The 26,612-nt window shown below is 37.2% G+C and overlaps 1 protein-coding gene across 5 annotated transcripts in view; it reads left to right on the forward strand.

Annotated features, from left to right (window-relative positions):
• The window catches only part of AZIN1 (antizyme inhibitor 1), a 31,984-nt gene extending 10,489 nt beyond the window's left edge, over positions 1-21,495 (forward strand). Inside the window, exons 3-14 of one of the 5 annotated variants that reach the window (XM_044245178.1) lie at positions 1,942-2,087; positions 5,783-5,848; positions 7,598-7,796; positions 9,904-10,077; positions 10,742-10,914; positions 12,831-12,965; positions 14,194-14,275; positions 14,733-14,807; positions 15,678-15,840; positions 18,336-18,451; positions 18,747-18,961; positions 19,174-21,495. In XM_044245178.1, coding sequence (XP_044101113.1) covers positions 7,695-7,796; positions 9,904-10,077; positions 10,742-10,914; positions 12,831-12,965; positions 14,194-14,275; positions 14,733-14,807; positions 15,678-15,840; positions 18,336-18,451; positions 18,747-18,961; positions 19,174-19,285 — 1,347 coding nt within the window. In that variant the 5' untranslated portion in view covers positions 1,942-2,087; positions 5,783-5,848; positions 7,598-7,694 and the 3' untranslated portion in view covers positions 19,286-21,495. Of the gene's footprint in view, positions 1-1,920; positions 2,088-5,782; positions 5,849-7,597; positions 7,797-9,903; positions 10,078-10,741; positions 10,915-12,830; positions 12,966-14,193; positions 14,276-14,732; positions 14,808-15,677; positions 15,841-18,335; positions 18,452-18,746; positions 18,962-19,173 lie in introns of all 5 variants that reach the window. The other 4 variants (XM_044245177.1, XM_044245176.1, XM_044245175.1 and 1 more) reach the window with 4 other exon arrangements.
• The last annotated feature ends 5,117 nt before the right edge of the window (positions 21,496-26,612 follow it).

Consider the following 26,612-nt stretch of genomic DNA (forward strand, 5'->3'; position numbering starts at 1 on the left):
TATGTTCAACATGGACACTGTTAAAAAAAAAAAAAAAAATCCCTAAATAATTCTCCAAATGAGGTATTTGCTATCCTAAATTCATGAAGAGCTCCCACAAGTAAAAAGCACAAAAAAGATCTAAAAAAGGAAAAATGAGCAAGAGTTGAAGAACGTTTTTTCACTAAAAACCTAGCAGTTCTATGTAGCCCTAGACCAGTGCTACCTAAGCTGCCACTCAGCAAGCTAGTCTCTTGTACCACAGTGTACAGTTGTGTACTGCTTGGTTCTTAACTTCTGGATCAGCTAGTTTGAAGGCCATAGTTTGAATAGCATTGTCTCTTAGGTACATAAGAAATAGAAATTATGTCATAAATAATATTATAAGTAATGTGGGAAATAACCCATAGACCCAGATCAGGTAAATAAATGGTATATCTCCACAAAATACTACACAGCAGCGAAAATTGATGGACTCTGGTCATATCTGTCTGCACTATAATGTTGAACAAAAGAAATCAGTTGTGGTAGAAAAATAACAGGGATGCTATTTTTAGTTCAGAACCAATAAAGCCAAGATTTAGGGGCATATATAACAATAAAACTATTAAAGCACAAGGAAATGAGGATTAGAAAAGCATGAACATGCTTAGGGGACATGCAGCCACTGCCACCTGGGAAAGATGTATAGGCTTGTAAGGTATTCTATTAACCTTGTATTTGCTGTAGTCATTATATTGCACATGAGTTTTATATATAATCTTCTTGGAGAAGTGACAGTGAGATCTGCCCTATAAGGTAATCAAAATAGTAATTAAGTGCATTTGTTTAAAGAGTTATTCCCTATACTACATCAATAAAGCTCAGAAAGTTTAAGATTAATACAGCTTTATGTTTCCTGTTCATGTTGTATTACAGTAGTTTTCTTTAATGATACTGCATCTTAATTACCAAGATGGGTTTAAATATTTTTACTTGTGTGAGGTACATACAGTTATTAAAAAAAAATTAGCCTTCACATCAAATAGTCAAGACACATTTTTTAAAGGGAGCCTAATCTTTCAATTCCACTTGTAGAAGTATATGGGTATTAAAATCCTATGTTTTTGTTTTCTCATTAAGATGTATTTTTAGAATATGGAGATATGTCATGGGTCAGCTTTTACTTAGGCACTTGAAACTTAACCTGTTGGGCTCATTTCTTTTTTTTTTTTTTCTTTCCCCACCCTTAATGTGTCTCCTATTCTTGCTCTTTTAAAATAATTCTTCAGCAGTAACCTTTAATAATCTTCCTCTAGGATTAGTCAGGGTTTTGTTTTGTTTTTTTTCTTTCTTCTTTTTTTTAACCTCATCACCTGAAAAGTAACTTTTTAAGGATGTTAATTGCCATTACTGGCTTTCCACTTACTGTTGATTGAAGCAGGCTCTGAGTACCCAGTATAGGTTATTGTGGTTATCTATCACTTACTTTCAGTCCAGTATGGCAAAAATGCACGTGGTCTTAATGGTCCTCACAATTTATTGGAAGTTTGTACCATCTCCATTAGGTAGCTTCCTGTCACTGTTTCTGGTAGTTCGAACCTCCTCCAGGCCTCGCATCTATAATGCCAAAGTCCTCTTTGAGACTCCTCTTCTAATGTTCTTTTGCCCAAAGGCATTCTATGTGGTAAGTAACATCTCTCTCAGAATTAGAATGCGGAGGTGACTTCGACAGCATTGTATCTATTGTTAAAGCTGCGAGCTGAGTTTTAAGTCCTCAAATTATATATTAAAAAACAACAAAAAAATGCTTTTAGTCTTCTTTACAGTAGTGGTTATAATTTCAAAATATCTCAAGTTCTCATTCTTTAATGAGTAAACATCCTTTTAGAAAAGTGGTTGATATATTAAGGTTGGGTTTCCTGCTTACATGTATCTGAAACAGTACTCTCAACCTTTCAGCTCTCCCTGTTCTACTTCCAGGGAGGTCTTCACTTCAGAAATCCAAGACTCATATTCATCCAGCTTGGTGTCAAGTGGGCTGTTGCTGCCAGAATTATCTTGTGATTATTTGAGAGATGTATCAGTTTCTTCTGAAGTACAATCAACTATAGAAGCCTTTGTAGCAGGTGTGTAACAAGGCAAGTGCCCAGCTGCTGCAGCCACTACTCTTGGAGCTACGCTCTCAGTGAACATGAGGACTCAGCGGCCTCATGGAAGGCTCCAGGAAGCAGTGCGCAGTTCTTTGAAGCCTTTTGTTTCTTTGGCAGCTCTTCATTTTAAAAAGAAAAAAAAAAAATGTGTTATCAGAAAGCACCAATATGAAGGCGTAAATAAGGAATGTTAAACATTTTTTTTCTCCCCAGCTACAGTATCTAAGAGGAAATTACTTACAAAAGTAGTATTGTGATTACAGCAATTATATTAGCATGAAAGAAGCTGAGCTTGCTTTCACCATACATGGGTAAGGTGTTTGGTTGTGAACATGGCTTGAATACTTGTAAGTAGAGAATACTTCCTAGTGTCTGTTGATAAAAAATAAACTTCATAGGTTTTATGAAAAATGAATTTGCTCCATTTGGAAATCAAAGATTTACACAGAGTAGATATTTTTGAAGTTCACTGTAAACAGTTCAGTGTCTAGCACCTGACCACATAATGTGTCCTAATGTGTTGGAGCCAGTAAATCAGTCTCATTTCTGATTTATAAGCCATAAAAAAGGGTGCAGTGTCTTTTGGAAATGAACACTCAGGACTGGAGGATTGGGGTGAACTTTGGCATTACCTGGGTTTGAGGTTATCCTTAATGGTAAGGTGTCTGGAAATTCCCTGTGGGATTTAAAATTGAGGTGGATTAACTTGGCAGATCTGATATATAAACTGCTCACCCACAACACATATGCAGTTATATTTTCATTCTGGTTCTGTAGGACATGCTCTATATGTCCTAGATTTTTAGTTTAACATGAAGTAACTTTAAATGCCTCTTGGAAAACTAGCAAAACACTTCTTTAGTGCTTTGAGGCAGAAATGTGGAACATAAACCTTTTTTTTTTTTTTAAGATTTTATTTATTTATTTGACAGAGAGAGATCACAAGAAGGCAGAAAGGCAGGCAGAGAGAGAGGAAGGGAAGCAGGCCCCCTGCTGAGCAGAGAGCCCGATGCGGGCCTCGATCCCAGGACCCCGAGATCATGACCTGAGCCGAAGGCAGTGGCTTAACCCACTGAGCCACCCAGGCGCCCCTGGAACATAAACCTTTTTGAGATAGTGGAGCTTTAAAATATTTTTTGCTAACCTGTTAAGAAAGGTAGGCAATGACTATGAACTATTTTTAGGACTCTTCCTTTCAGTGAGATTGGGGTAAATACAGGGGATAGGAAAGAAAGAACCAGCCTTCCCTTAACCACCTACTTCAGTCTTTTTAGTTGATAGAAATCTTGGGCTTCCAAGTGACATTCATTTGAACAAAGGGTTTGTTAGCTCAGAATGTGTTAGACAATTTCTCACCTGAAGGTCTTTATGTTTTGCATATGCTTTAGAGGTAATAGTTTTTCCTGAGGATGACTTTTAGTTTTTAACAATAACTGACAGTTGAGCTTTGCATTTATATGTGGGTCACTTTTGTATCCTGTTTTGGGGCTCCTTTTAAGAATGTGAACGATGAAAAAGAAAAAAAGAATGTGAACGATGGACCATCTTTTTCAACACTTTGAAGGAGTTCTCTGTCACAAGCCAATCCTAAGCTTAAGAACTCCCCCATTCTTAAGAATTGTGACACCTTTGTCCACCTGTTTGTGAGCACCTATTCTGAGTTGGGAATTGCTGGAGCATGAAAAAACCCTCAGGGACCATCCACGGTAAAGGGAGTTAGAGCTCACTTACATCCACTATCTGTGTATAGGCTTTGTTAGTGCTGGTTTAACAATTTTATTGCAGTGCTCAGTAAAATTAAGGAAATCAAATAATGTTACACATACTACATCTGTTTTTGTGGTTTGGGTGTGTTAGTCCCTTCATTCTTTTTGTTAAGTACTGCCAATATAGTAAGTGAATTTTATTTTTCCATCAGAGTCCTTTTGTAAGTTAAGAAGGGATTGGTGAACTAACACTACGGTTATGTTTGAAGTGAGAGTTACATTTCAGTGATAATACAACGATTTCACAACCATTCCTCACTTAGAGCAGGGTGCGCTTTCTAATATTTTTATTCATGTCATTCATTATTTGTCACCTGTTTTAGTTCTGGGTTATATTTTAAAATTATTTCACCTCTACAAAAGTTTGATCTATGGTGACAGAGCTCAATGATTAGCTAAAGTAGATTTGGGGATTCACTGCAAAAAGAACATAAAGGAACTCAAGTTCATAGAAGTGGTTATGGAGGTGTATACATTTGTTAATATGGGTGTACATTGTTTCATGTAAATAGACAGTTGATAAAATGGGTTAAAAGAAGAAGTAATTTCAGAGATTTTATTTATTTGTCAGAGAGAGAGCACAGAGCAGGAAAAGCAGGCTCCCTGCTAAACAAAGAGCCCGACGTGGGACTTGATCTGGGGACCCTGGGTTCATGATCTGAGCCAAAAGCAGACGCTTAACTGACTGAGCCACCCAGGTGTCCCTGGAAAAAATAATTTCACTTATGGGGTTTACCTGAGAATTAGACAAAAGATGCAGAAGGAACAACAAAGTTAAAAATCTAGAAAATAATTATAAAGGCTAAAAGGATATGGGTAGGTGTAATAGGATATTTTCATACCGTATGTGAATTTAGTTTATTTATTATTAGAACCATGGGGATTTATATATCTGAGAAATGGTTACTTGATTATGGAAATATGATAAAGCTCTATCAGACTGAGAGTTACTGTTGGGTTTCTTAAAAAAGGAAACCTCTTTTCTAAGGGTGGGGGTGCTTGGGGGACAAATTTTTTTTCCTTTTATTTATTTATTTATTTTTAAAGATTTTTAAATTTATTTATAACTGAGAGAGATAGCTTGAAGAGTGAAGCACAGGGGAGCGAGAGAAGGAGAAGCAGGCTCCTTCCTGAACAGGGAGCCTGACACAGGGCTTGATCCCCGGATGCTGGGATCATGACCCGAGCCAGAGGCAGATGCTTAATGACTGAGCCACCCAGGCACTCCAGATTTTTTTTGTTTTAAACATAATTCGATCATCAGCATCTCTAGAGCTAATTGTTCTGTGCCTCAGTGTCTTCACTCTAAAATGGTGGTAATACCGTTATTATGGTTTTAAGGATTGAGAAAATGAATATGTATAAAGTACTTAAAACCGTGCCTGGCATGTTGCCCTAAATGTTTGCTGTTAGGAATGTAGACATTCAGCAGGTAAGTAAGACTGGATGGAAAGGGTCTGATGTTTGTAAGTACTGAGAATCCTTACGATAGAGGAGAATCACCCTTTTCTGTAAGGACTGCAGCTATCGGAAATCGAGGTACATATCTTTGTGACTTTAAACTAGACTTTTTGGCAGCATTTGCCTTGGAGGTCCATGATTAATAACCTAGGGTTCCCAGTTAAATACGTAGCTGAAATATTGGGCTGAAGGTCTTATGTATTTTTTATTATTGATAATACAGATGAGAGGTGTTTGGCCATAAAGATTTGTAATGCTAAACCTAACTGAAAGTTCCTGCTGTAATTTCTTATACCTACCTTTGAATTGATTTTTTTAAAAAAATAAATAACCTTTATCTTTTCTCTCCCTTAGTGCATAGTTGGATCTTCCCCTTAATTATTAAAGGTTGTTTAAAATAAATAATGTATACTCAGGCCTAAAATGTCTGCTTTCTGGGCACAGGTTTACATCACTCCTGATAAAACAACCTTTAGAGAAGGTCTAGGCTACAGTTTTACTTCATAAATAGTAAGTCTCACTTAGATATGCCTAGGTTAACTCCTTTTGTAAAATATCCTTAATTTTTCTGTTTCTGCTATTGCTTGAAAGAGGTTTTGTGAGCTAAACTGAATGTAGTTGACTTTTTGGAAATGAAGTTGTTAAAGTTAAAAACTTAAGTATTGGTTGTCATGGAATTTGATTAATATTATGGCTTATTGAGGAGTTTGTTTTGGTGCATTCAAAAATTTGACCCTTTGAGAACCATTGAAATGGAGTATACCTTTCAGATGAGGGCCATCACCAAAGGTGAACACATACAGCAGCCTTGGAGGGAGGGAAAGGGAGAATCAAGAATGACAGGAAAGGCTGTGCAAGTTTTAAAGTAGATGGCCAAGAGATGGCCTGGCGCATTATTAATGTAGCAACCAGAAATCAGTACCAGACGTGAGGAGTATCATGTCTGGAGGACTTGTTTTGGTAATGGACTTTTTATTTACGTTAAAAGACATTCTTGCCTAAACCAGTCTTTAAGGACCAGCGAATTCAGCAAAAATAGAACAGTATATGCTACCCAGAGGAGAGTGGGTGATCTGGGGGAAGGGAGAGATTTCTTCATAGGAAAGAGGTTAGATTTAGCCTGCCTTTTTAGAGTTCTTCCTAAATGGCTTAGGATGTACCAAGTGCCAGCTTGTACCTAGTTTTAAATTATGGTGGCATTTCTGTGTTTCTGGCAATTGGCGATTTAATTTTAACTCTGTTCTGAAGCAACACTTAAGTATTTTTTATTAATATGCGCTCTCTCTCTATATATATATATATAATTACAGCAGCCTTTTGATGTAGTTAATATAATTAACTGAAGTTTAGAGAAATTGAGCTAGGATCATGTAATTATTAAATGTTAGAGCCACAACCATGTGGGTTTCTGACTTCTAGTCCAATAAGGATTTCCACTTACTTCATAAGAAACTTTAACTTTGCTAACCTGGTGTAGCTGGTACCATTTTCAGCTTGAGGTGAGAGCTGCACAGTCTGTATCAAAGCTGTAGATGGTCTGCTAAAGTCACTCTACCCCCACCCATTGCTGTTACTTTACTTTCTCGTCTGCTGTAGAATTTAGACCTGTATCTGTAGTTACCTGTTAGCATGCCATGGGATGTGGCTGGCAGTGTATAGAAGCTTAGGCCAGTATTTTATTTATTTTTTATTTTTTTTTAAAGATTTTATTTGACAGACAGAGATCACAAGTAGGCAGAGAGGCAGGCAGAGAGAGGAGGAAGCAGGCTCCCTATTGAGCAGAGAGGCCGATGCGGGGCTTGATCCCAGGACCCTGAGACCATGACCGGAGCCAAAGGCAGAGGCTTAACCCACTGAGCCACTCAGGCGCCCCAGTATTTTAATTTCTTGGCTGCAGATAGGTATTTCACTAGTTTTATTTCCTTACAATGAATTTTTCCTGAAATTTCTTAAGTGTTATGAAAAAAAGCAAGATAAATAATAACAGACTAGATCTAAAACTCTGCGTAAATAAGGTGACTGGGAATAAACTGCACATGTGTGCAGTTAAATTGTCATATTGAGCTCAGTTTTTTTAAATGTATAAAATACACATTCACTTTAAAGTGGGCACTACGAGATATCAAATGATCCAGTGTGCAAGTGTTAAGTGATCACAGATTCCTTACTTAATTAGGCATTTAGCACACTGCATTGACAACTACACTAAGGTTAACTAGTGAAATAATTCAGATTTTGAAAAAACTTCTATTTTGACAGTTTGTTGCATATTCTAAGGACCCAGACATAAGGCTTGGTGGCCCGTCTTCTTGTTTTTCCTGGTTTATGACTTTCGGCTTTGTGGAATACGGCTGAGATGAAAGGATTTCTTGACGATGCAAACTACTCCGTTGGCCTGTTGGATGAAGGAACAAACCTTGGAAATGTTATTGATAACTATGTTTATGAACATACCCTGGTAAGTGTGCCATATTATATTTCTCAGATACAGTGTTTATAAATTTCTGAATTCTAAAACATTGCTCTATTTCCAAGATGTTAGTCTTGATAAAAGTACTTTTTTCAGATGTTAACTTACTCAAATTGTCTTAATTTTATGCCCCCACTTCCTTTGAGTAGTGATGAGGTTTTCTTTCTAGCCCACATTAAAACAAAGGCTTCCTTATAGCTCTTTCTCTGCTCTGCCTTTTAGCACCCAACTCTTATATGTTCTGTTTTTTTTGTTATGTTCCTGTCCTCCTAGTCACTAATTGGCTTCTTACTTATTTCCCTCAACTATATGCTTGAATAGATAATAATTTATATTTCAGATAATCTTGGTTGTATGTTGGATGAGAATTTGATGACTTACACAGAATGTTTACTCTCTACTACACCAAGTGTCCGCTTCTACAGACTCCTATTCATTGTCACTTAAGATTATTTTTGTTTTGTATTTAGTGATAGAATTATATTTATTGCCTTACTGATAAAATTTGTTTCTTTGTTGGGGCTAATTTCCCATATTCCTCAAACTTGTTGAATTGTTTTCGTGTTACTGGTATTCGGTCATAGAACACCAAAAATCTTCTTAACCTTTATAGATGTGCTCAAATCTCCCCACATTTCTGCAAAATCCCGTTCTCTTTCTACTGCCATCAAAATTTGGGGGGGGGGGGACACTTGCCATACTGTTCAGACTGTTGTATAACCAAACCATTTTCTCTCCTGTCACTAGAGAACCTCCTAGTGGAAGTAATGCTGAGCTCTCTCTTATCTAATTTTTGCAACATTCTTTGTGGGCCAGATAATGATTTTTGAAATATTCCTTTCATTCATTCTTGTCCCACAATCTTGAATTATCCAACATTCAGTAGCATTTAGTAAGGGTTGGTCTGAAATCCTGTGCTCTCCTAGCATTGTCATCTAATTCTACGGCTCAAAAGTGATTACAACTGAACATCTTGTGGGTTGTTTTTAAGTCCCAGTTCTCTTGCTGGTAGCCATAATGGCCGCCGCCGCCGCCTCCTCCTCTTCTTTTTTTTTTTCTTTTGGGGGGGTATTAAAGTGAAAATAAATTTTCTGTCTCTAAAATATTAGGAATGGCATATCTTGAAAGGATGGAGTAACTTGAGTATAACTATCCCCTATCTGCCATGCAAAAACCATGATTTCCAATCCTGTTTCCTGGTCAGTATGTTCCAATAGTGTACATTTTCAAGTGTGTATTAAAGAATTGAAAGCAGTAATACGGTCTTCATGGCTTTTCAAACAATATTTAGGTGTTGTGTCTTATAAATAAGATTATTGTCTGCCATCCAGCATTGAGTGACTTATACTTTGCCTGACATATTACAATCCTTTGACCCTTAGAGTAACCCTGATAAAATCATTACTGATCTCCCCAGATCCCTAATAAAAATCTGTTTTTAATTTTGAGGGAAGAGTGTCCTTACTCAGATTTATTGGACATTCAGTGGCTTCTGTATTTTTTAAATACAATTTTGTCATTCTCTTTGTCTTCTCTACCAACTTTGTCTCCTTAAACATTAAGTTGTGTTGCTTTGTTGTTTGCCGTTAGGTGCAATTTATAATGGAGATATATAGCTTATTTTGTTTAACATTCCTGATTCTACTCACTGTAATAGGAAATTAGATCCTGAACTACCAAAGTGAATACTTTGAACAGCTTAGCAAAGCATGGAACGAAACAGGTGGTTTCTTCCTCCTCTAGTCCCCCCAAATGGAGGCAGTTATAAAGTTGCAAGTCCCTATAATTGATAATGTTTTTTAAAAAAGCAAAGCAAAGAATATTTTACGTGCCAGCTTAGCACAGCAAAAGTCAGGTTTAAAAAGAAAGGTGTTTGGATTTTCCTGTGTTTGCTGAATCTATCTTAATGGCTCTTAAGCCTTAAATGTGGGAGTGTATGTAAGTGTGTATCTTGGCTCATTTGTGGAGGAAAAAGGGAGTTCTTTACTACTTTATTTTCAATAGTACTTTATTGTACTATTTATTGTATTTCAATGGTACTTTATTTTCAATAGTTCTTTGATTTTTTTTTTTCTTATTTTCACAATCACAACAGACGGGGAAAAATGCATTTTTTGTGGGAGATCTTGGAAAGATTGTGAAGAAACACAGTCAGTGGCAGAACATAGTGGCTCAGATCAAGCCATTCTACACAGTAAAGTGCAACTCCACTCCAGCTGTACTTGAGATTTTGGCAGCTCTTGGAACTGGATTTGCTTGCTCCAGTAAAGTAAGTATTTTTCATTATTTTGTCACTGAGATGCAACATTTTAGAACTTACTTTAACTTAGTTAGAAAAATTGCAAGGAGGGGCGCCTGGGTGGCTCAGTGGGTTGGGCCGCTGCCTTCGGCTCAGGTCATGATCTCGGGGTCCTGGGATCGAGTCCTGCATCGGGCTCTCTGCTCAGCAGGGAGTCTGCTTCCCTCTCTCTCTCTCTCTGCCTGCCTCTCCATCTACTTGTGATTTCTCTCTGTCAAATAAATACATAAAATCTGTAAAAAAAAAAAAATAAAAAAGAAAAGAAAAATTGCAAGGAAGTTTCACCTGCGGATGTTTTTAAGTTCTTGTGTAAATTCGCAGCCTAATGGAAATGTACAGACTTTTCAGGTGTACCAATGAAAGGAAAGTTTCAGTGAGATGAGACTTTAAAAGCCTTTTTTTTTTTTTTTTTTAAAATCTTTAATCAAGAACTTTTTGTTCCTCATTCTTAGGCTGGAGCTAGCTAGACTGTTAACTTCTGATGAAAGCAAAATAATTCTAAACCATGAGATTTCTCTGATGGTTAGTTATACCTTTTTGAAGGATTTTAACAAAGATAGTATAAAGTAGTAATTAAATGAAAAGTAATAGAAATGTTGCCTTTTAGATGACACTTTAAAATGTGTTTTTATAGACTGAAATGGCTTTAGTGCAAGAATTGGGTGTGTCTCCCGAAAACATCATTTATATAAGTCCTTGCAAGCAAGTGTCTCAAATAAAGTACGCAGCAAAGATTGGAGTGAATATCATGACATGTGACAATGAAGTTGAGTTGAAGAAAATCGCACGTAATCACCCAAATGCCAAGTAAGTGTAAAACCAAGTACATGGGAATATTACCTTATGGCCTAGGGTTTGGGTTTGTCTTTGGCCTGGGAAAAGGACATTTATGTAGAGCAGTGCTATGTATTTTAATTATTTTTTTAAATTTATTTAAAGTTATGACATGGAAGATGCTACTAGCATTTTATTGGTGCCCACTTCTGGGTCCTTCTTGTAGAGTTGGGATAAGATAAGGGCAGTTTGGAATAGGAATTTATAATCTTTTTTTTTTTTTTAAAGATTTTTATTTATTTATTTGAGAGAGAGAGACAGTGAGAGAGAGCATGAGCGAGGAGAAGGTCAGAGAGCGAAGCAGACTCCCCATGGAGCTGGGAGCCCGATGTGGGACTCGATCCCGGGACTCCAGGATCACGCCCTGAGCCGAAGGCAGTCGTCCAACCAACTGCGCCACCCAGGCGTCCCGGGAGGAATTTATAATCTTTAATTCAAGCAAGAAAATGAGGTTGTTGGAATAATAAAATTGAGGGCCACAGATGTATTTTCATAGTCACATCAACCCTACTAGTAGTTATTTGTTCATGTTGGGAACAGGATTGTCAGCTTTTTTCCCTGGTTGACTGGGAGTTTAATATGCCTTTGGCTGTAGTTTCTAAATGTTTGTCTTTAGTGACAGTGTCTTAGGAACCTAGACTGTAGATGTAGGTGTTTCTTTTTTTAAGACCCACTCTTCTCTTTGAATAGGAAGTTTAATGTATATTTTTTAACTTGTAACTGCATGTATCCGAAGATTTTTTTTTTTTAAATTAAAAAGTTTACTTTTTAAAAGCAAAAAGGCAGATTTAATGTTGTCATGAACTGGTATGTCAAGATTTTAGGATCTACTAAAATTATATTAGTACAAAATTGCTAGCTTTTATAGGGTTATTATGTGTGGTCCTGAAAGTATGTATGTATCATATCCATATTTTCCTTGTACATTTATAATTTTCTTACCAACTTTGATGGTATTGTTAGGTGTCCTGATAGGATTGATTACCCTAAAAACCTTTATTTGGATAAGGCCTTTGGGGGGAAATTTTAGTGAACCACTTATCTCTAGAAAAATCTTTCTGTTCTATGATCTTCTAAAGATAAGCCCTGAGCTGGGGTTACTGTACTAACTGTAAAGTGGATGGTGCATTCTTAATAGAGCTGATTCTGCACAGAGGAAGAATAATTTGCTTCTATGAGACTTAACCCCTTCTGATCAGCAGTCATTCATCAGGACTTCCTTGGGAATACAGTTTTTAAACAGCATTTGCATATTAGTGGGTTTTAGTGGTTGGTAATTAACTTGAGTATCTCCTGAGACAGTCTCATTTTGTCTTGGTTGTCATAATTTGGAAGAAAATAACAAGTAGATTTCAATCAGTATCTTTAAAAGGCTACTGTTTAGACACATTAAATAACTCCCAGTTTGCCAGTTTTTTTGTAAGATGGAAGAGATTAATGGGAATTTTCAAAATAAGTGGTAGAAGGTTAGCCAGCTGGAACAGTTGAGGAAACTTGAAACATGTAAAAGCCCTGATAACTCTTAAGTGAAAGACAGTGATGGCATTGCTATTCAATTTAGTCTTTCTAGGTGGTTTTATGGACTGATGGACTTCATTTGAAAGTAATGTCGTCTTTCATTACAGAGCCCACTGACTCTTGCTGCTACAACAGAGTCTTAACTTCCTGCATTTTCCAAATTCCCGTCCTTGTAAGCTTCATGCTTTAGGCCCTAATGGCTAGTTTTTTCTCTATACAGGATTGTTTTTCATTAGGTTCACTTGATTCAACCGTCGCTGGATTTGGGAGCACTGGCAACATAATCAACATACTTCCTACAACTTCAGGCTTCACATGTGCTGATGATGATGTAAACCAACTCTGCCCCAATCATCTTCCCCTTCTCTTAGGGTCTTACTACATATTGCAACAGAAGATAATATTGGAGGCGAAGAGGGTAACATGAAGTTTGGCACTACCCTGAAGAACTGTAGGCATCTCTTGGAATGTGCTAAGGAACTTGATGTCCAAATTATTGGTGTTAAGTGAGTATTTCGTTTGAAACTTCATTTTATGGTGATAAGTCTTTGTTTTTCTGATGATCTTTTAACACTTCATTTGTATGAAGTCTGATAGATTGAACTTTCAGTTTAATATATATTTTTTTAGTCTAGGAAGGACAAATACGTTTTATCCTTAATATAATTTTATACACACACCTCTCCCTTCCCTAATTAAGAGATAAAATAGTAAATAAAAATTCAGTTTGGTAGTAATATAAAACCCCTCCTTTTAAATTGGAGGGAGAGGATGTACTAGAATTCTAATGAATACCAGAATGACATTCATCTGAGTTGTCTTTTTTTTTTTTTTTAAACCACATTTTTAAAAGTGTATTCCTTCTCTTTTTAATCCCTTGGGCATGCCAATAAAACGTTCTATTACCTTCTTGATATTTACATGTGCAGAAATGGATACTCAGATTTAATGATTTGATCATAGCCTCAGAACTATGATCTGAGTCAAATTTGGAACACAGCTCCAAATTTTTTGAGATGCAGGTCCACTGTTAATATTACTACAGTCCTAGATCTTGCTTTTTAAATTATTCAAAAAGATGGATAATGAATCACCCCTTATAAGTTTAATTCTGTCTTAGGTGACAGATACTGACAAGTATTTGAGAGTTTTCATATTTCTATTTTTAAAGTTAATATACAGTAAAATTGACTTTTTCATATAAATTTAACAGATTGGTTTAACGATTGCCACAGGATACAGAATTGTATTTCAATTAAATTTTAGTTTTCTATTCTGAATCTCTGATAAGTATCTCTCAAGTAATACTAACAAGTGTTAGTAATACTCAGCTGAATTAATGTTCATTTGTATTTCACAGTAGACATTTTTATTTTGTCAGATGAAGTTGTACATTCAAATTAGATTTATAAAAGATTTTATAATCTAGTTATATTGTTGGAGTTTGTTACTTTACTATACATAAAAGCATGTGCTTGTGTGATAGTTATAAAGCCTGTCTGATAACTCGTTAAAAATTCTTTAAGAAGTTACAGTATTAACTCCAACATTGTCTTTTCTGAAATCCTGTATTATAACTTGGATAATTAGGGGCTTGTGCCTCCCAATTCTTTAAATATTTGGTAAGATTACTGTGAATACTGTGTCAGTATGGTGAATGAGAACTGAAAAGAATGATAGGAAGGGCTTCTAAAATTTACTGTTGCTTTAAATTTATTAATCTCTTTCTTTCAGATTTCATGTTTCAAGTGCTTGCAAAGAATCTCAAGTATATGTACATGCTCTGTCTGATGCTCGATGTGTGTTTGACATGGCTGTAAGTTTTTTCCTTAAATTATTTCGATATTTTTAGCCAGGATCTTATTTTTGCTTTTCTCTTCATCTTTTCTCTCTTCAGTTATTTATCCATTTATTTGAGAGAGAGAACGTGTGTGCACAAATGCACATGCCTGAGAGGAAGGGGGGGATAAGCAGACTCCATGCAGCAAGAGTTCCATACGGTCTTATTTTTTAAGTAGGTAAAGGGATGAAAATAGTAATTTACTTGCATATGTCTGCAAGACAGTACAGACATCATCAGGAAGACAGTATATATATACACAATATACATACACAACACTGAATAAATCTGTTTCTGTTGGTAGAGACCAAAGCCATTGCCATAAAGGATTAGTAACAGTTACTATTTGCCTCCTTGGGAAGGGGTTTTTTTAAATGTTACTGTAGCCTTAACAATTTGGATAAGCATTTAAAGTACTTTTTTCCATCTCTAGGGAGAATTTGGCTTCACGATGAACATGTTAGATATTGGCGGAGGCTTCACAGGAACTGAATTTCAGTTGGAAGAGGTAAATTTAATTCAGCGGATGGATATACAGGAGTAATCTCATTACTTTGCTACTTAACTAGTAGATGTAGATGAGGGTGTATTTTTAAATTTATTATTTATCTTTTAATTTTTTAAAAGATTTTATTTATTTGACAGAGAAAGATAACAGGTAGGCAGAGAGGTAGGCAGAGAGAGAGGCTGAAGCAGGCTGCCTCCTGAGATGGGTTCCCAATGCGGGGCTCAATCCCAGGACCCTGAGATCATGAGCTGAGGCAGAGGCTTTAACCCACTGAGCCACCCAGGCACGCCATAGACAAGAGATAAACCTATAAGAAACATCTGTTTAAAATTTGATTCCAAGAAGATGAAGAGGCAGTGAGAAGACCTAGCTAACTTTGAAAAGCTTAATGCAATGAAGTCTATAGCATAACTTACACAAGTCTGTATTCAGTTGTTTCTGTTCTAATGGAGTACTAGATAGTACATATGAATTTATAGTTTGGACAGTTTAAGCTGTTTTATCTGATGTATATTACTACTCACCTTTCTGCTGTCCCTTCCATCTCTCATTCTGTAAAATCTAGAAACTGATTGGATCATTTGCTCTTTCATTGTTAGTGTTAAGGAGTATAGAAACATAATTTTAAACAATCACCAGTAGCTGTTTGCCATGGGAATTACAAAATTTTTTAAATTAATGCCATTCTGAAAATGTAAACTTAGATGTCTCAAAGCCTGCTTAATTGCTTGAAGATAATTGCTAAATAGCTAAGCTTTCTGGTCTGTAATTGGAACTACTTTGGTTTTAAATTGTCTAGGAAGCCAGTCAGTCTCTTAATGTGAATTATCTAATTCAGTATTGAAATCATAATGGGTTTAAAATTCATAGGTTAATCATGTTATCAGCCCTTTGTTGGATGTCTACTTTCCTGAAGGATCTGGCATTAAGATAATCTCAGAACCTGGAAGCTACTATGTGTCTTCTGCATTTACACTTGCAGTTAATATCATTGCAAAGAAAGTTGTTGAGAATGATAAATTTTCCTCTGGAGGTAAGTTACAAAGTGTATAATTTTGTTTCTGTTAGATAAATTCATCTTCAAACTAATTGAAATTGTCTGATACTAGTCAAGTATAAAATACTGTTGGACATGGACATTTATGGATCATGAGGTTGTGGGTGATCTTCAATTAGCTGTAAGCAGCTAGGGAGCTTTTTAAAATGCCCTAGTGAAGTTATCACTCCATAAGACTTCTAAAGTCTAATTCTTGGTTCTGATGTTTAGATATGCATTTTTATTTATTATTATTATTTTTTAGATACCCCACATGGATGTGGGGTGGGCCTGGGGAGGGGGAAACATCTTAAGCACTCCTTGCCCAGTGCAGAGCCTGAGGGCAGGGCTCAATCTCGTGACCTTGAGATCATGACCGTAGCCAAAATCTGGAGTCAGTCGCTTAACCGACAGAGCCACCCAGATTTCCCCTAGTTAGTCATGTTGTAGATAAACTTCCCCCAGGTGATTGATTCTCCTATCTTGTTAAGAGCCAGTGTTTTATTATAACGTCTTTCATTATGTTCCTCTTAGTCAGATGGGTCACAGAGAGGATCTGCTTTATATTTTTTTATATAGCAAGGGCCAGCTGAGTCTAAATCGGTCTCTAGTCAAACCAACAGAGACACTAGACAGTCTGTCTTGCTGACAAATACCACTTTAAAAAAATGTAGAAAGTACTCTTCTGCATTAAGAAGATTTATTCCTATAGGTTTTTTTTCCCCTTAAGTTAGCAGGAAGAATAAATTTTTTTTCCTGAGTTTTTAAAATACCTCAAAGTTGAAGAGCTGCAGTAAGAATAGAAGGGACTTCCATTTTGATCACCCGGTTAAGGTGGTATCAGGTGGCTTTCTTCATTATGAAGTGGAAAGATAGTTTGTAAATAACCTTTTTCTTTTGGTACTTTACCCAATTGGTTTTAATAACATCAGTGAATTTCTGACTCTTATTTAATCTCAGAGTTTTCCCTTCTATTTATTTATAGTAGTTTAGACTCCTAGATACTTATTCAGCAGATGATGTAATCGATTATTTTTATTTGCTGTCGAAAATTGGGGTCCTTTTGACATGTCCTCATCGTTCCCCGAGTGCTTTTTACTTCATGGTACATCCAGATGTTCCAGGTTCTTTACCTGCCTCAGTCCAAGAATTGGTGATTTTTCCAAAGAGCCTCTAGTTCATTTTAATGGAGAGTGGGATTTTAAAAACCAAGAAAGGAGTGAGTATTGGTTGTATTCACTACTACTGATGGATCATTTCATCTGGGCTTTCTCACTGAACAGAACCAGAAAATGTGTGTGTGTGTACGTGCATACACACACACACACACACACACACACACACACAGCAGACCTAAGTGTATATCATCAAAAGCTGTGCATGTAGTATATTACATGGTGCTTTCTGTTTTTCTGCTTACATATTGCAACTCCTTTAACCAACGGTGAAAAATTAGCTCCCATTATCCAACACATACACGTACGTATTTGCTGAAGTATGGCAGACGCAGAAGGTGTTCCCGAATAGCTAACTCATAACCACCACAAACAGCCAAATCACTGAACCTGAGTTTTGCTATCCATTTTGGGTTGGTTTTTGATAAAAGATTATACTCCCTATTTAAAAACTTAAGTATATAAATTGGACAAATTAATAGAAAGCATATACTGACATCACTATAAAAACAAATGTCATATCAAATTTTTCTCTTCCTAGGTTTGTTCCTTTGCCAGTCACTATTTTGATGGTTTTTGCATCATTGAGTAGTTTGGGTTGCCCTCAAACTTCATTTAAATGGAATCATCTAGCATGTATTTTAGGATAGCTCAATATAATGCCTGATCGAACTACTTTGTTTCATGTTTATTGCTAATATTCCACTGAATAGATGATTTATTATCTTTGCTGATGAATATTTGGTTGTTTCCAGTTGTGGGTTATTAAAAATAAAACTTATATTTTTGTGTAAGTCTTGTGGACATTTTTTCATTGCATTGGAGAAATGACCAAGAATAGAATTGCTGGGTCACAGAGTGGATGTTATAAAAGATTACAAAGTAGTGTTTTACCCTCCCACTGGTGGTGGTATATATGTGCACTGATTGTTCCCCACTTTTACTGATTTATTTTTATTTTTTTTATTTTTTTATTTTTTGTATTGTCACTTTTTAATTTTATCCATTCAGTATGTGTGTGGTAGTGGAAGATCATTGTAGTTTTACTTTGCATTTACCTGGTGACTTCCCGTAGAGCACCTTTTTCATGTGTTCATTGATCATCTTCCTTTGTGAAGTATGTTTTCAGTTTTTTTAGGCTAACAGTTTTAAGGTATATCAGTATCAGGTTTTTTTTTTTTAAGTTAATTTAAATATTTTCGGAAATGTGAAAGCAGAGAATTCTATAAATTTTCAGTCTGCTATGCTTTGCATAGTTTTTAACTATATTAGACATTTTAATGTAAATTCATCTTCATTTTTTCTGCTTTATTTCAGTAGAAAAAACCGGAAGTGATGAACCAGCCTTCATGTATTATATGAATGATGGTGTTTATGGTTCTTTTGCAAGTAAACTGTCTGAGGACTTAAATACCATTCCAGAGGTTCACAAGGCAAGTTGTATTACAAATAACAGAATGGCTTATTTGGCAGTTTATTAACTGACCTTTTTTTTTTTAAAGGTACATCCCAATTTTTGGAGGAATACTTTAGGATAGGGAATATTGCCCATTTCTGAGGGTTTGCCTTCCTTAGATAGAGTTCAGAAGGAGCATCATTGCCCTTGCCTCTAGGCCTGCCTTTCATAGGAATATTGAGTGATCTAATGAAAAATGCTCTCAACCACCCTCAAATTCAATACTGCATGAACAGGAGTAAAAATTTAAAAAGTTTCTTTCCTCCTGACAGAAATACAAGGAAGATGAGCCTCTGTTTACAAGCAGCCTTTGGGGTCCATCCTGTGATGAGCTTGATCAAATTGTGGAAAGCTGTCTTCTTCCTGAGCTGAATGTGGGAGATTGGCTTATCTTTGATAACATGGGAGCAGATTCTCTTCATGAACCATCTGCTTTTAATGATTTTCAGAGGCCAGCTATTTACTACATGATGTCATTTAGTGATTGGTAAGGTATTTTCATTTTAAAAGAGGTGATTGGATATTTGATAATTCTGTAACAAATGTCTAACTTACAAGTCATAGCAAAATGCTCCTCTGTTACGGGTTATTTGAAGATTTTTATTTTATAATCTTACTTCTTTGTCTATTTGTTTTTGTGTTAGTGTGGTCTTTGTGCTTAAACTTAGAATTACGGTTTTGTGTTTGGTTTTTTGAAAGGTATGAGATGCAAGATGCTGGAATTACTTCAGACACAATGATGAAGAACTTCTTCTTTGTGCCTTCTTGCATTCAGCTGAGCCAAGAAGATGGCTTTTCTTCTGAAGCTTAAACAGGCGTTAATGCTTCTTTAGATCTGAAGTTGCAGGTTAAGCTTGTCTGGTCTACATTCCATGTGAAACAAATTCAAACAATCTTACTCTGTTAATTCTCTTGGAAACAAAATCTATTAGTAATAGCTATTTGGGACCAGACAAAATCAGCTCTCATCTATAATTCATTGGGGGGTAATTGGGAGATTTAGATAATGTATCCAGATTTAAACTTATCAGTTTGTCCTACCCCTTAAGCATTTAAAATAAAATATGCAACAAAATGGATGACTTAGTGGAGATGGAAGCCCATTAATTGGGTTCCCCATTAAATCGTTTACATACAAGTACACAGTTTTTATACTAAGGATTCATGTTAAAAAGTCTTGTAAAGTTAAATGTCTTTCACCCAGATATATCAAATGTCAGTGGAAGACCAGTGTGACTTCATTAGATATGTTTAGTGTATTTAGAATGTGTAAATTTGTGCTTTGAACTGTAGTTTAATAAATGTAAAATTGCATCATAGTATTTGTTGTATTTGACCTAATGTAACCCTTGTATGATTGCAATAAAATTTTGTGTAGATTTTACTGTTTTTTCAGGCTAAAACTTTGGGAAAGGGGCTAGCTAGCAAAGGTAGTTTTGAAATAGATGTGTATATGGACTGTTTTGAAGGGTTTTTCCCCCCCTTTATAGCCCATTTAAGTTTAGTTTGGCTCAGTACATTTTTTTCAGTTATTTAAATAGTAATTTAAGTAAAATGTTTGGTAAATCATTGTGAAGTTCAGATTCATTATGGAGAGTTGATGTGCAGTAAGCATGATGTTTAACAATTTTAACACCAAAAATGTTAATTCTGCATAAATCAATTGTAATAATTAATAGGTGTTTCTGTATAGATAGAATGCATAGAATGAATACCTTAGTAAATCTTTGAATTACAAATCTTTTGGCTGAAATGGAAGATTCTATTAAATACTTTGAATAAACCTGTGGGGGGAGGGAAATAAAATCGCAGAAAACTCTGCAGCGCACTAAAACATAAAGAAGGGCTACATCTATATCCAGAAAACTGATGCTCTTTTGCACGGAATATTATTTAAATTCAGAGTTGTAAGGGGTGGGGTGAAGCACACCTGTTCTCAATTTCTTAATTGCAGTGATTTCAGACTTTAGTAGGAGTTTGTTTTGTTTTAGTTACGCTTAGTTTCTTGTTTCCCCTTTGTTCAGCTTAGTAATTTTAATTCTTTTCATACTAAAATTTTGTGACTGGGGAAAGGGAGTTAGTGTTACTGACCTGACGGTTGTCGCCAGGAATTTGCGTTGTTCACTGCTAGTGTATTAGTAATCCTAGATCTCAGAATCACAATAGTAATAAAATAAACAACAGGGGTCATTTTTTCCTAACTTACTCTATGTTCAGATGTGGAATTTCTGTCTCCCAAGAGGAAATGTGACTTCACTTTGGTGCCAATGGACAGAAAATTCTACCTGTGCTACATAGGAGAAGTTTTGGAATGCACTTAATAGCTGGTTTTTACACCTTGATTTCAAGGTGGAAAGTAATTGATCATGAATCTCTAATAAATTTCAATCTAAACCAGTAGGTGCTTAATATTTTTTGATTTGATTGATGCCCATTTGAATTTCATGGGTTCTAATAATTAAATTTAAGACCCTAATCCATTGTCATCTATAATTACCCTTGGACTTTACCAAGGTATAATATGGGGTTTTATGCAAAGTTACAAGCTACATGGAACTTTTTTAAACCGTAATAAAGAGGAGGAATTATTCCCAGCCTTCTTTACATGTTGTGTTTCGTGGTCCAGACATGGCAGACCTTTTAGAAGATGGTACGACGTTGAGTCCTTGGCTGGACTATACAGCTTTGGGCTTCGTGGCATGTCAGCTCTGCCGTATTCATAGGAGAGTTGTTCTGTGTCTAACAGCTCAGAGTTGCAAATTTCACATGTGAATGAGATGGTAACCTTAAGAAATGTCTGTATTGTATTTGAAGACTGTTCACATAAATCTGAAGTTTGAACTTATGTATTTCAATTTGGTATGCTAAAAAGTACTGAATTAATGTAATCCTTTTTTTTTATAATATTGTAATCTCAGTTCAGAATTTAACTGAAAATATAAAACCCGAATGATTTCTATATAGTAAATTGAACTGTAAAGGTAATTTGTGTGTGATTCTGAATACACAAGATAAAATCTTTTTATTCCTCCTTATGTTTTACTTTGGCTTCTATCGTGAAAGAGTTAATTCTGCATATCAACTTTGTATATATTTTAACTTAAAAGCATTCTTTCGGAATCTTTTATAAAGTAGCAAATCTGGTAAAATAATGCTGGGTATTACATATGAAAGATTTTGATGAAGTTCAGTACATGTGAGCATGAAGATGATCTCTCTTTCCAGGGCCATGTTTTCTAGACCCATTAATTTTACCAGCCTCTTAAATTTTACTTAAGACTAAATGAAATTGATTTATATAAGTTAAGGTAGGTATTCCAAGAAATTGTGGACACTGTAATAGTCGATGCAAATACTGTGTTTAAAAAACCACAGTCACATCTTTTTTGTCCCTTGTTGGGGACTTTGTATTTTCACACTGTAGATATTAGCAACTTTTGACCAACAATATAGTAAAAATAGTTGCTTAGTTGGCTTTAGAGTAGACGATCAGAAAAGAATAAGTAGTCTTCCACCTTCAAGTTGTGAATAAATCCTCCAAATACTTCAATTCCTGTCTTGTCCATCCTGAAGGCAAAATAAGAGAGTGGTATATTTGCAGATTCAGGGTTTCATAATGGGAATAAACCTAACCTAGGAATAAGAAACGAAAACCAGTTCTGGTCTTCCCTGGTACTGCTGGAGGCTAATCTGTACCTACTTAATAAGCTGCTAACTCTAAGGGGGCTGTGTTTTGATGACAAGTTACGATTTCTGGAACCTTTTAACCTTTTACTCTGCTGGGACTGTAGTCAAATTCGAATCAAGGATAGTGTGGGTTTGATTTTTTGTTCTTTTTTTACTTTTTCCTCCTAGTTCTTTGTTGCTAATCCAGGACAGGAGAGAGTATTGAAATAGGAAAGCATTTTTAGTTTTAAAGAAATTGTGATAATGGATGATCATCCATTTCAGCCAGTTGAAGTTAACCTGAAAAGTAGCAGTGCCTGACATTAAACGTTACTGGGGAAATTTGTGGGTACTACATGTATCTTAATCATAGTTGAGATCTTCACCTAGAATGGAGTATAGATAGGGGAACACAGATCAGCTCCAGGCACACACTGTCCAGTGTTAGATGGTTGAAGGATTTGGGTTCTATTTGTTGAAAACAGACTGGGCAAGCTTCTTAAAAATGGCCGTGACTAGAAGGCTTAATTTACCCAATGTGCTCGTTTTGTGCTCCTGAATTCCTTGACCTAACTACAGCTTCAAAAGCAATTCCGTTGGTGAGTGGTCTTTCAAATCCTGATTCTATCATAATATTGCTTATGCCTATCAAAACCCTGTGCAGCTGATGGCCTAGTTTGAGATTGCCACTGGATCAATTTATAGAAAGCTGAAAAGTTAAGAATCTGCAATTGACAGATGATCATGCATTGCCTCCCCTCCCCCCAACGTTGTGCAAGAGTGCAAAAGGAAATCTTGCAGTAATTGCAGTAAACTAGTAGGATATTACTCAGATTAAATTTAGGCCCAGGGAAATTAAAGCTTTTCCTAAATAGTGGTGCCAGACTATCTGGTGTGTGCCTGTGCCTGCAACTTTGCCACCACTCAGTTTTAAGCAGCAGTGTGTAGAAGAGGGGACACTTGACTAAAGGTTAGGAATTTTCTCTGGGTTTCATTGATTTCCATCTATCCTGTGTCTTAAATTGGTTTCTGGGGGTTTCTCCACTCTGTATTCCAAGTCTGTTTTTCACTGGTGGCAACTCAGTTTCCAAGCTTAAGGGTTCAGTGTCTTATCTTTGAGACTGTCCCTCAGCATTAATTCTTCATGACTTAAACCTACCCTCTTAAGATACTCTTCCTTACGCTTCTCGACAGAAATGAAGCAAGAGTATTTTTCAAGCTTGATTTTTCTCCGAATTCAAGGATGCATCAACTTGCCGGGGGGGGGCACTTTTTTGGTTCCCCAAAGAAAAGAGTCATTTAAAGATGTACGAATGTTGCCTTCATGTTGCCTGGATAAGAACTGGGTTTAGAGTTAGACTGAAGGGGTAGGGCATTGGAGCAGAAAGTGAGAAGTTCACATTGAGAAGGAAAATATCCCCAAGTAACATGATGTTCTGTCCCTTCCCTTTTATGTACAGTGTTGCTATTTTGCTAATTGTTGCTAATTTGACCTGCTTCCTTAAAAACAAACTTTGAAATTGCACCATAGGCTGTTGGGGAAAATGTTGGGTCCAGAGCACAGCACTGTCAGTGCAACATTGTAATATGGATAGTGACCAATTAAAATCTCAATACAGTTTTACACATGAAATACACAAGTAGAACAAACTAGCACTTGGAGAAAGACCCAAGGTTTGTGTGAGTGGGAGGATTGCAAACTTGTGAAGTAATGGAAGAAGGGTTATCTGAAATTGGAAAGTTGTAACACCAGTTGAAGTTAGTAGCTCCTAACACTTGGTGAGCTGAGGTGCCTGCTAGATAGATGTTTGGGAATGTGCATTTTTGTATAACCCTAAGCCTGATTCAACTGGGTATCACATTTTGCTTTCACTAGCGTTTCTAGAAGACATAAATACTAAGTACCTCGAAGTTCATGTTAACGTTAACATTGGTGTCAAATAAAACCGATCACCTTGGAACAAAGTGGTTCCAGAACATAGTAGAGCTTACGTCCCTCTGTCAGGAGGGAGTAGGGTTGAAAATTGCCAATAATAAAGGATTTCATTCAAGCCTTCACTATCAGCAACCCCACTCTCCAGTGATAGCCATTTCGTGGCAGTTGAGCAAATTAAAGGGGACACAGACATTGGAAATAAAGCCTAGCCTTAAGCCAGGTCACTTCTTCACTTCTCCACAGCCTCGCGGCACTGCTGTGACTCACAAAGGAGGTGTAAGTGTCCCAGAGATTCTTTTCTAATTTCCTTGTTTGGCATTCAGTGAAATGGACAACCGGATAAGTTAAGGAATTTGCCCAAGAATTGATGGCTAGAACAGGTCAGAGCAGGGATTCGAGCACAACACTGGGTAAGCCTGTGTCCATTGTCTTTGCTTGGGTTTCCTGGACGCAGCTGCATGCAGGATGTTGGTTGGATGTGCTCGGCCCTGCAGGAAACCTTGCAAGAGTACCCCAGCGTCCAGTCCTGGAAAGAAAGGGTTTACTATGTTTTATTTTTAAATAAATAAAATGTCAGGTCAGAGCCACAGTTTTTGCTAAAATGTGTGTTAGTTGCTAGGGCTGCGGTAACAAAGTACCACAGCAGTTTATGGTCTCCCAGAAGCGAGAAATCCAAGATCAAGGTGTAAATAAGGGTTAGTTGTGAGGGCTGTGAGGGCAGGATCTTTTCCTTCGCCTTGCCTTGTAGATGGCCATTTTCATGGATGCATGGGGTTCTCCCTGTTTATGTGTCTGTGCCCAAATCTCCCCTTTTATAAGGACACCAGTTCTATTGGATTAGGCTGCACCCTAATGACCTCATGTTAGCTTGAATTCATCGACTATGACCCTATTTCAAAATAAGGTCATATTGTGAGGTACCAAGCATTAGGACTTCAATATGAACTTGGGTGGGACAAAGCCCGTAGCGACAGCTACGCTGCCATTCAGATGGGGCAAGGTCTTGACCCTGGACCCCTGGCCTGCCCACCTCAGTGGTTCCTGCCTGTCCACTCCTTCCCTCTCAGTGGCTGCTCCTTTTTGCCCCCTCCCTTTCTTTGCTTATTACATGCTCCAGCTTTCCTTCTTTTTCTTCCTTTTTACCCACAGAGAGATCTTTGCTTTTTCCTATTATGAAATTATTTTGTTATAAAGATTCCAGTAACACAGAAAAGTTATAAAGAAGGCAGTTTTTAAAAATCACCTGAAAACTTTCCACAGGGGCTTTTAATATTCTGTAGCAGTGCCTTCTAGACACCTGTTTTCATTCCAACATTCCAACCTGGAAAAGTCTGACTTCATTAACATGAGTGCCAGCCTTTTACTTCTGCCACTTCCCAATTTTTTCTCACCTAGAGCAAGGAACTGCCTTTGAGTAATACAGCCGGGCTGTGACTCAAGGAAACCCAGGGAGACCATCTGAAGTCCGCCCCAGTCGCCAGGTACACCTGCACGGTGATTCAGGAGTCTGGAAACCGTTGATTCAAATTGGACCAAAGGAGCGTCACTACTTTGCAACTCTCCAGATGGTTCTTTAGGGGAGAGTGAAGCCCTGAATTCAGACCTCCATGGCCTATGCCAGAGGGCAGCTGAGGACATGAGAGCATGTCCAAGAACTAATTTCCTCAATCTGAGCAGCCCCTTCCCATTCTCAACATGTTAAACCTTCCTCTTCCCATAACTCAGGCCCCAGACCAGTTGCCGAGAAGCCCCCCCCCCTCCATTTCCTTGTACCTCACTCACCACTCCCAGCTTCGGCCTGCAAACTGCCACACACGACCCAGAGTATACACAGCATCAAACCTACCTAGATGCGGGCAAAGGGCACACCAGAAGTCCTGCCTGGGTCTAGAGACTTGCCAGTTTGGGGGCACCTGGGTGGCTCGGTTGAGCGTCCGACTCTTGATTCTGGCCCAGGTCATGATCTTACGCTTGAGAGATCCAGCCCGGGGTCGGGCTCTGCACTGGGTGTGGAGACTGCTTAGGATTCTCTGTCTGTCTCTCTACCCATCCCTGCCCCTCTTAAAAAAAAAAAAAAAAAAAAATAGAGACTTGCCAGTTTGACTTCCTGTTCTCCCTTTTAAAAGATTTTATTTATTCATGAGAGACAGAGAAGGATACAGAAGGAGAAGCAGACTCCCCACAGAGCAGGGAACCCAATGTGTGATTGGGACCCTGGGATCATGACCCAAGCTGAGGGCAGATGCTCAACCGACTGAGTCACCCAGAAGCCCTTGACTTACTGTCTCTTAACTGGACTATTTCAATAGTCTCTTTGCTACCAGGACCCCCTCTCAGGCCACCATCCTTACGGCTGCAAAGTGAGCTGCTGAAACTGTTCTGATTGAATGATGAATCCACATTTTTTCTGCAGTTCGTTTGGAGTCTGCTTTCTAGGCAGGCCTTGGCTGGCCTCAGGCACTGGTTTGCTGCCCATCCCGTGAGATTCCTCAGCACCTCTCAACACAGCTCGGTTCCTTCACAGCAGAACCCGAGG

Source organism: Neovison vison, chromosome 4 (assembly GCF_020171115.1).
Source record: "Neovison vison isolate M4711 chromosome 4, ASM_NN_V1, whole genome shotgun sequence".
Taxonomy (NCBI): Eukaryota; Metazoa; Chordata; class Mammalia; order Carnivora; family Mustelidae; genus Neogale; species Neogale vison.